The 10799-nt window shown below is 40.9% G+C and overlaps 1 protein-coding gene across 1 annotated transcript in view; it reads left to right on the top strand.

Annotated features, from left to right (window-relative positions):
- The window catches only part of ADCY2 (adenylate cyclase 2), a 202162-nt gene that overhangs the window by 171750 nt on the left and 19613 nt on the right, over nt 1-10799 (top strand). The window contains 1 exon segment of the mRNA XM_006015699.2: nt 5002-5160. Coding sequence (XP_006015761.1) covers nt 5002-5160 — 159 coding nt within the window.

Genomic DNA, 10799 nt, shown 5'->3' with positions numbered 1-10799 from the left:
AGAAAGTTGTTTAATATGATGAGGCACGAGCATCGCCCTACAGTTTTCCTTCAGTGAGAGCCAATGCTAGCGTACAAGCAGGGTTAGCATAATTTTCACCATATTATAGATGATGAAACTGAGGATTAGAAAGTCTTCATGATTTAGCAGAACTGGTATAGGAAGGGTGAGTTCTGATAAGAATCCTTAAAGATGAAATGATACACTTGTCCTCTGGACTATAAAAATCGTTTCCAGATGCTTTATTCAGTTCAACCACCTGTAAAAGTATGCTGTTTCATACTTACCCACATTTGTAGAGTGCTTTGAGATAGATATATGAAATCATGAGAAAGCTCTACAATGTACAAAGTGGGTGCATCTACACGAGATGGGTTACTGTGCAGTAGCATAGTTTACTGTGTGGTAAGCGTGCACATCTACTTGTGCAAACAAGGTTCCTTGGGTGAATTTGATATCTTTTATTAGACCAACCCAAACAGTTGGAGAATAGTTATTAAGCAAGCTTTCGGGTTCAAAAACCCTTCGTCAGGCTAAGGAAGCTTCAGCAGTTGGTGTGTGCTCTTCCTGGATGGAATGAAAAGTAAACATCTACTTGTGCATACACTTACTGCACAGTAAACTTTGCTAATTGCAAGTAAATGTGCTGCCTGCAAATGCAAGTAACAAATTTACTTGTGATTAGTTACTGCACAGTAGCATTCATGTAGACACCTGCCTGAGAAGAAATCTGTTCCCAGTAAGCTGGCCAGCAGGGGATGGGAGATAGCTCCATACCCCTGGGAGCTGCCTGCTGCCAAGGTGGGCTCCACCACTGGAGCCTAGGTGGGAACTATGCCCCCCTGCCCTGGCAGCAGGGAGCTCCAAGTCCCCTGCTCTGAGATCACGATCAGGGAGCAGGGGCTAGGATATCCTTATTTTCCAGCACCACCTCCGTGGCTGTGGGGCGAGTGCTTGAAGATCCTTAACTCCCAGCACCAGCTCTGTGACTGCAGGACCAGTACTAGGAGATCCTTTTCTCTCAGCCCCAGCCCTGGGAGCCCAGAGATAAGGATCTCCCAGTGCTGCCCCCACAACCATGATTGTGGAGCTGGGTAGGGAACAGGCTCCTCAGGCCCCTCCAGCAGGGAGCTCCCAGCTCCAGCTCCACAGTCCAGCATGATCATGGAGCTGAGCAGGGAACAGGCTTCTCAGCAATTGCAGAGTGGGGGCTGGGAACCGTCCCAGTCAAAGGCAGGTCCCAGCCCCATGCCCCAATCGGGAAATGAAGGTGTGGGGCTTGGAAAGAGCTATAGGAGTGGGGCAGGTCCTAGCCCCATGCCCTGATCCACTGGTGGGGCAGCTAGCAGTGAGCCCCTGGCTGGGCGGGGATTCCCAGATTCCCTGAGAGCAGTGTACTGCTCCCAGCTCTAATGCACATATAGACACCCCACTTCCTTACTAGCCTTATTTTTTGGCTGGACCAATTGACGCACCTAAAACTTCAGTTCAGTCACTTGTCAGTGATTCAGCATAACAAAGCTGGTTACGCATGAGTTAGCAGATTCCAGCCCTGAGTCAGTCCTTTCCCACTTCTTCTGAGCATTAAACGTATTGCATATGGTTAGCTCCCTCCTTAAGACTGTGTTCTTCAAAAATAAAAGGTACTCTTTTCTTATTCCCCTTTTACATGACCAAGGATTACATTCTTTGACTACAGTCTGAAACAGTTCTTTTTGACACAAAAGCCAGACACCTTCTATACTAAGAGGATACAATACCTATAAGAACCCCTTTGTGAGTTCTGGAAGCATTGACTTATTCTATGTGAATATGTCCAGGAGATACCTACTATTAATATATAAAAAGAAAAAGAAAAAAATCTTGGTTTACACATTGGTTTATGAAAATGACCAGATTTAAAATATTTTTACCTTCATTCTTGCATTTGGTTTAACATTGCTTAGATTGCACAAAAGGCGGGTAAAAACATACATTAAAACAACAAGCAATTACAAGTAGGTCATAGGCTGCTTACGGATGTTAAAAATGCCCCCAAAACAGTGCTTTACTTTAAACTCGGCACATTCCTGTGCCAAGCCCCACACATGCCTAGAAGAGGTAGCACATTACTTCAACCCAGCTCTGCAGCCTCTGTAAAGATCAGGCGCTTTAGTGGGGCTTTTCTGGGGCTTTTATCTAGTAGCTGATTAAATCAGCTTTAGCTAAAGTGCCAAAAAGCCCCGCTGAAGTGCCCATTCTTTACAGACGCTGCAGAGACAGGTTGAAGTAACACGCTGCTTCTTCTGGTAAAGTATATTTTGTTGGGTTTTTTTGTTATGACAGGATGTCTTAAAAACAATGACAGGGTGTCTTTGTTTCTAAAAACAGATAATAAATATGACTATATAAATAATGAATTAATACATGTTTCCAGATATCTAGGACTGTTAAATACAGAGGTAGTTTTGATTGTGCATCTTTGTTCTCTTCGCAGAATTACTATGGCATAATCTGATAAGTAATAAAACAGTAAATAAATAATCTTTTTAATATGAGCTTTCAAACAAGTTAGGTATCTTTATGAAGACCTTAGTTTACATAGCACCTGATTTTAACATTCTTTGCAATACAGAGCTTTTCAACATAATAGGATTGAAATGTTAAAGAGAATTTAGAATCTGTAACTTCAACATTACATTGGTCTTTCCTTTTCTCTTTGAACTCACTTGCTGTGAATGTTTTGGCATTTCATTTTTAATAGGATTATTCTTCATTGTTCTAATGGGTAGTCTTTTATTTTATCATCCTAGGAACTTGGATCAAAAAACATCTTTGTTTTTCTCAGTATAGTAACACCCACATTATATGGTTTTAAAAAGCTGAAAAAGTACAGGTACTTCTATTAATTGGAAGGTAAAATAGGTATTCAAAAACTGTGACATAATGAGGTTAGTTCTGATACAGGACTCTTCAGAAGCTGAATCTTTGTAATTGGGGTAATTGCCATTTGATGGTAAGGATGACTGCAAAGGTCAGCATTAGAATCCTATTGAAAGTAAATTGTTTTCACCTTCTCTGTTCCTTTAAAGCTTACATCTGCTCATACACTTGACTCCCTGCTTACCCCTCATTTCCTTTGTTTGCCATCTGCAAACACCTTGTAGTAGTCCTTGTAATTACTCTGGAGGCTGCAGATTCCTTTCTTACATTTCATCACCATTCTGCCAGTTCCAACTATAACTTGGGCATCATCATCCAACCTAAAGTGCTAAGACCCATTTTACCATACTTTCCTGAATAATGTGCATCTCCTGGCTGAACAGATACTATATTTCTCCTTCCTTCTAAGGTATATAAATTAACATAGAGATAATTTATTTCAGATAGGATTTAATTCCTCCAATTTGCTATTTTTGTAATTAAAATATGTCTAAAGTACTGTGTCCTCACCAGCCAACCTGTCATCAGTATCTAAAGCCAGCGACAATGCATTGATCAGCAGCAGTTAAACTGAGACTTGGCTTTTTTTCTCCTAGTTTACCTTGGCAAGTACCTTTTTCACTCCATGGGCATTTTCTGCATTTTTTTTTAAACCACATGAAATGACAGTTACAGTGTTTGCACACATGTTTCTACCATTCTCATCTCTCTGATTCTAACTTAAAAAAAATAACTGCATCAGTTTACACTGCTCCAGGAGTCTTCGAACCAGAGCTATACATGATTTTTTCCCTTGGAAACATAAATTACCAGTATTGTTTCTTAGGGCAGCAAGGGGCCCATTTCAAATCTAATGTCTGTGTTATACCAGAAGAAACCCCAAGGACTATACTAGAATTGTTCTTGTTCAGCAAGTTCAAATTAAATTAAATTCAGTCCAATGGATTCTTTGAATGTAGTATAGAATGAATACCTTGGATTTATCCTGAAATGGTAATCAATTGGAAAAGATGTGCACAGGGTCTCCAAAGTGAGTCAGCTCAAGCTTCAAAATATGTGAAGTCAATGAGCTGAAATTGGAAAATTTGATTAATGTTGAAATAACTTTTTCACAAAGATCCTAATGTCCTGGGCATTTCTACTGTCTGTGTGTACCATGCTGCTTGCCAATAGGGGAGGTATATTTTCAGGTCTCACTCAGGTCATGACATTATAGAGGAGGCACTAAGACAGTAACTAAAATGAAAGCTCTTGGCAGCATATGTGGCTAATGTAGATTCACAAGCCACTGAAAATTAGGAGAGAGAACTAAATATAGCATGAAAATGGGTATAAGCAAACTAAGCTTGAAAAGGGGGGAGATGTATATACAAAAATACAAAAAAACTTCCCCAAAATAACCCTACCATCCTGCCACTTCAGCTACTGAAGAGAATTTGGATTTGGGAAACATCTGCTCCACTACTGCTATTTCCAGTGGGCAGACAAAGACATCTGAAGATTTTGACTAGCAAAGCCTATATGATTTTAGATGTTTGTTCTCTTCTGCCATTCTAGAAACGTTTATAAACATGAAGGGGAAGGAGAAGAAAAAAGTGATCATATATATTTCTGAAGGAGTTGGATGTTGCCACTGTTCTTTTAACTGTACACTGTTATATATGAATTCTCACACCCCACGTGGCCTCTATCACAAACGACAAGGTGTTAATTTATCTCATTCTAAATTCTTTCCACTGTAAATTTTTGAATTGTGAAATAAAGGCTACTGAAATTTTCACTGCAAGCAAAGATAATTTCCCATCATATAAGTCATTATCCACTCCTTGTTTATTTTGGTTTGGGTCCCACATTTGGCCCTGGTGAACTGAGTGTTGAAATATAGGCCATAAAATGGGTGCCTAGGACTAACCTCAGTAAAGTCTGTGGTTATAGTTTAGTGGTCAGGTTGGCAAGGGTAGTCTGGCAACAGGGAGCCTCTTTGGGAGGGAGTGCTGTGCTTATTTTGTCTCTTAAAACCTGTACTCCAGCAGGACAAGATGCCTATTGTTTCTTTACTTCTGTGTCCTCTTGTAACAGAATGAATATTACTGTAGGTTAGACTTCCTGTGGAAGAACAAATTCAAAAAAGAGCGGGAGGAGATTGAAACCATGGAGAACCTGAATCGGGTGCTTCTGGAGAATGTGCTTCCTGCTCACGTAGCCGAACATTTCTTGGCAAGGAACCTGAAGAATGAGGTCAGGCCCTGTAATTTATGAGTTATTTCGGTAAATCCATGTGAATTAGTCATCTGGTTATACAGTGTTTCAAGAATTTGGTTCATACTAATGAGACTAGTTTTGGGACGGAGTTCTGGTTCATGTAGTTAATGACCAAACTGCAGCCTTAGACTAACTGAGTTACCTGACTAGTGTCTATATTGTCCTCTGTGGGTGTGTAAGTACACCCATTATAAGGATAGGATCACCTATCCGTGCAGCTATCCTCTTTTCCTGTAATTAGGGCAATATGCACCCAGAACGGGTAACACTCATTCCTATGCTTTAGTCAAGTCAGCTCAGAGCTAGTTGCAAGTTGCATTTCAGGGGCATGGCCCCATGAGCAGGAACATGTGTTTCCCTAGTGGCAAACAGCAGCAGCACAACTTGTGCTGCTGCTATGTGTCCCTGGGGAATGCTGGTGCCACATGAGCTCTGGTGCGTGGCACATTGCCCTGGGTGGGGTGGAGGAGGCTGAGGCCGGCAACTGTGCTGGCCCCAGCAGCCTTACCTGGGGTCCTGGAAGCCTTTGGGAGCTGCAGCCGTGGCACTCCTGCAACAGGGAGCCTGGCTCCAGCTGGCCAGTCTCCGTTTTCGGCAGTGCACTGCCACCATGTGTGCTGCTCTGCTTTTCTAAGGAGTGGGGGTTTTTTGACCCTGAGATCTTCCAGGTTTGAAGCTCCCACCCCCTGCAACAAAATAGCAATGCAGGGAATGCCTGCATGTGTGGTGTATGCGGTGCTACACACCGCACATTTGTGCTCATCTGGACATGCCCCAGTTGTCCACAAGGTGAAATATACTTTTGCCCTCATGGGGTTTTTTTCCCCCTTTTCTTGTATCTTCCTATAAAATAATGTAAAGGTTTGTTTTGCATCCATGAATGTGGTACCTTGCAATCCAAGTGGGGAAACTGTTTATATAACAAAGCATTTTGGCTTTTAAGTAGTGACATATGCACTTGGGAAGAATCAAAAAGGGGGGAAAAGAGAAAGGACATGGTTGGATAGACCCAAATTCATAGTGAAAGTGAGTACATTCATATCCCCTTCTTTTAACAGCAGTGTATCTGTATCTGTATTCTGGTTGTGCTGCTGCTCTCAGGAGGCTGTAGCTATCAAAAGGCAGGTTAAAACCTATGTACTGATTGTGTTCATTCTGAACAGAATCTCAGCAGCCATTTCTTCTGTGCTTAAACTCCTTAGAAATCAATAGATAGATCCCTGTTGACGTCAGTAGGCTTTAGACCAGCCTTTAAATGTTCCTTAAAGTGTAATAAAGGAAGGAAAAAGGAAATAAAATAATGTGCTTTTAAAGTGGAGAGAGTATGACATTCTTCAGGTATCTGGACTATGCAAAGATCATTTGAAATGTCTGTGTTTAACAGACTTAACTGTTTCAAAGGGAAGCCAAGTGGATAGTTAGCTGTGGACTTTTTTAACCCTTATTTCAGTTTGCAGTAGTATAGTATAGAATCAAACCAAACCCCAGAGAGTAGAAGGCACCTCAGCAGATTCTGACAGAGGTTCAATCTGTGCTAAACCATCCCAGACATAAGAGACAGTAACTGTCAAGCATTGAACATCAAAACTTTTCTGCTGTTCATTAACATTTAGTCAGTAATCAATGTAAAATGCAAATCGGCCCAGGATACCTGTGATGGTTTTGGCTCACAGCCAGATTGGCACATCCCCAGTTCTCAGCTGAGGCGTTAAACACAGCAAGCTATCAGGAGGCAGCTTTGTCATTTATGTGCTATTGCACTGCAGCTGCCCAACAGAGTTACACCATCTGCTCACCTAAGTATAAGCAACCAGATTGGTAATTTTCAACCCTTGAGCTTCTTGTGGCTGAATTTACCTTTAGATAAGCTTGATGGTGATCAGCAACTATGATCACTGAGCCCTGCAAGTAATCATGCCCAGTGCAGTAAAAATTGCTTTGGCACACATTAATGGCACTCCCTGGTTTGGGGTTGGAGTTTTTTGGTTGTTTGTTTTTGTGCTTGGTTTGTTTGTTTGTTTGTTTGTTTGGGTATTTTTAAGATGTCTTCTTGCTAGTTATTTTGCCCTCCAACCAGCTTCAGGCCAGTTTCTCAAAGGCAAGATCCAGTTCACCTAATTACTCTTCAGAAACACTTATTAGCCCAATATTGCTTTATGTGTGCCATGTTGTAAACATCAGCCATTTCCGCAGGTTTATTTTAATTAGTAGTATTAAGGGTATGTTAAAAACTTTCAGGTCGTGTCTACTTGATGCATCTATTTCTTCAGTGTATGCTTTCTTGTTAATACTGCTCCAGGCAAATGTGATTGGGATTAATAAGGAGAAGGTAAAAATATGTAAGAGTAGTCAAACTACAGCAAAAAGCAATTCTGCAGGATGCCCTTATGTCATTGTTGAGGGGGGAAGAACCAAAGCATTTGTGTGTGATTTGGGCTCCACGCTTCAAAAAGGATGTGGACAGTTCGGAAAGAATTCAGTGCACAGCAACAAAAATAGATTAAGGGCCTGGGAAACATGATTTATGAGTAAAGGCTAATAGAACTAGGGTTATTTAGTCTAGAGAAGAAAGGATCAATGGGGGATTCGATAACAACCTTCAAATACCTGAAGGGTGATTATAGAAAGGGTTTATCTTAACTAAGGTTTCATTTTGCCTTCTCAGGTTACTTTGAAACAACATGGATTTTGCATAGATGAGTGAAAATAAGAGTTCAGATGCAGTTAGGCCAGACTGATGACCCAGCCTCAGGGCCACAGGGGAGAAGCACAAAGAATTACTCTACAGTATTTCCAGTGTTACAGCCTTCCCAGTGGTGCTTCACAGAAGTGGGCAGTGACACAAACAAACAGCTTTTAAAGTTTTTTTTTTCTATTAAAAGCTGAATAAGATGCATATTAAGGTTCTGAAACAACACCATGAAGGCCGTAGTAATTAATTCCATATTGCATGGAGGAAAAATGTAGTACTATTCAAAATCAAATGGGATGTTCTTCTGTGCCTGCTCTTATTCTCTTATCCCTCTCCTCTCCACCACTCCCACCAGAAAATGGGGTGCCTCTGTTGAGAGGAAAGAGGTTTAGCCAGCAGAATACTGATGTGGCAGTCAAGGATTTGTCACCTAGCCTAGCAGTTTATCACATATGAATAACCAACAGATATGTAGATTGTATGTACTGTGTATAACATGCATAGTATACATCAATTTGACCTAAAAAAGTGGGGGAAATGGTTTAAACAGCACAAAAACTAAGAAACTCTTTCTACTTTCTTCAAAGTCAAAAGCACAACTTAAGTTAATTTAAGAAATATCAGACTCTGATGTGATATGCTTCACAATCATGTAGCGTTCCTCCAGTAATTATGAGCCACAATCTGCTCGGCTTACTCCCCTGCTGAAATCAGCAGAGTTACTCAAGTAAAAAATATGGACATGATTTGGCTTTATAGCACCATTATAATTGGGTGAAGTGATAAATACTGCATATTCTGTTTGAAAATTCTTGAGTTTATCATTTCTTTACTGCAGTCACTGGAAAGACTCCTGTTGGTTTCAGTAGGCTTTGCTTCAGATCCCTAATCTTTCTTGGCCTACTTTCCTGATTTGTAAGAATGGAATGCACTCACTTTCTGCCATCCTGTACCTTGTCTTGTTAGACCATAAACTCTTTAGGACCATCTCTTCCTATCTGTGGGTATAGTTGCACAGTGTATCCCCGATCTGGGCTCAAACTCTCTGGGCACTACAACACCATAAATAATTAATAAGAAAATAGATAGCATTTTGCAAATTGTGTGATTGGCACTAAGGTTACTCCCACTGAAATCCCAGGTAGTTCAGTGCACAGAAAACTTCCAGAAATAGGCTCTGGTTCATGAACATTAAAATATATTTTCTTTATTTTTCAGGGTTTGTGTTAAAGAAAAAAATCAAGTAACTTTGACATTTTTTGAATACTTTAACAAACCTACTGTTCAGGTACCCACTGTAGATTACATTATAGCAAACACAAAAAAGAAGAAATAAAGGATTCCCTTTACTGAAATATAAACAGATAGAAAAATAGAAAGAAATATAGGATTCTCGGGAACCTTCCCAAGAACTCTACAACTTAAGGCCACTGGCAGACATTCATTTAAAGGTGTGATGGAATCTGATTTGCAATCCCAACAGTTATGCCTCCTGCCATGCCACACATACATGGCAGGGGGCATGATTTTGGGATCAGGGATCAGACCCCAATCATGCCCTACTTATCAGTACAAGGGGAGCCTGGGATCATGATCCCAGGCTCCCTTTGCACTGGCAAAGTTGGCTAACAATCAGCTGATTGTTGGCTGGCTCTCGGGGCCCACTGGGCCCTTTTGTGCCCCTGGAGCCAGCCAGTGATCAGTTGATCATTGGCTGGACTGCGACCGTGCCAGAGCTGCCTAGTATAGTCCTGGTGCTACCAAGGATCAGGTGATCATCAACTGGCAGGGATGGTACTGGGGCCCATTTGAGCCACCTTGCCACATGTCGATTTTTAACATGTAATAATTTTGAGGCTATTTCACTTTTTGTCATGCCATTAATTGCCTGGATGTTTGGTTGGGTTACACTTTAATATGCAATGAACTGGTTAATCCTGTCTTAAGTGTAATGTCTGCCAGGGGCCTAAGAGTCATCAGGAAATGGTCACTCATCTTCTAGAGGCTGCAAGAATTACAGTTGCAAAAGCCTGAAAGATAAGTAACACCTCTGAGGTCACTGACTGGTTTGAAAAAGTGTGGGAAATTTGAATAATGGAAAAGTTGTACTGTTGAGTATGGACAGAAAGTATGCATAAACCAGTATAAGTAATTGGAAACTGGTTCAAATCTGTAACACAACAGAAGTTTAGTGCACATAAACTGCTTTCAAAAATGGCTGAAACCATTTTAAGATAAACCTGGATGGATGTACTATCAGACTTAGCTGATTTATGTTAAATCAGTTTATTGAACTTCTGTCCTATATTCCCTCCAGATTCAAGTTAACTCATAGTCCCCCAGCATCCTTGAAGGGTTTGTACCTTCCCTGAAAACCCTCCTCCCCAATGGCAGGGTGCATGGGCTAGCCTTGGCCCAAGCTGTCTGCTCCAGCTGAGCAGGGGGGCATGGTTTAGTGCCCCCCGGCTTCTGACCTCAGCCACTGCATTCTGGAATTAAAAGTGAATGTCTGTTCAGTTGCTTATTGGTTCAGTCTATGCAGTTCAGACTAACCTGAGAAGATTGAATTGATTCAGCCTTGGACTTGTTGACTGTCTGTACTTAGCCATCAAGTCAGTATTCTACAGGGACAAAAGACAAAAAGGTGCTTGCTTAGAAATTTGGTGGACATTCTTGGAATTTGCTGAAAAAAGAATCCTCCCCTGCCTCCACACAAGAAAAATTGAGAAACTTTTTTGAATATTGAAAAAAAGTAAAGTAGATAACACTTAAGAACAAATTTGGAATACATTTAAAATTTAAAAGCAGAAATGAGAAGAAGATAGTGAGATTTATATTATGCAGAATTCTGAGGAAAAAGAGGGGGTGAATTATTATACAGAGATGAAGAAACACAGAAGCTTAACATCAACTGAATCAGAAG

Source organism: Alligator sinensis, unplaced genomic scaffold (genome assembly GCF_000455745.1).
Source record: "Alligator sinensis unplaced genomic scaffold, ASM45574v1 scaffold126_1, whole genome shotgun sequence".
In the NCBI taxonomy this organism is placed as follows: Eukaryota; Metazoa; Chordata; order Crocodylia; family Alligatoridae; genus Alligator; species Alligator sinensis.
This window is presented reverse-complemented; position numbering and strand designations above follow the sequence as displayed.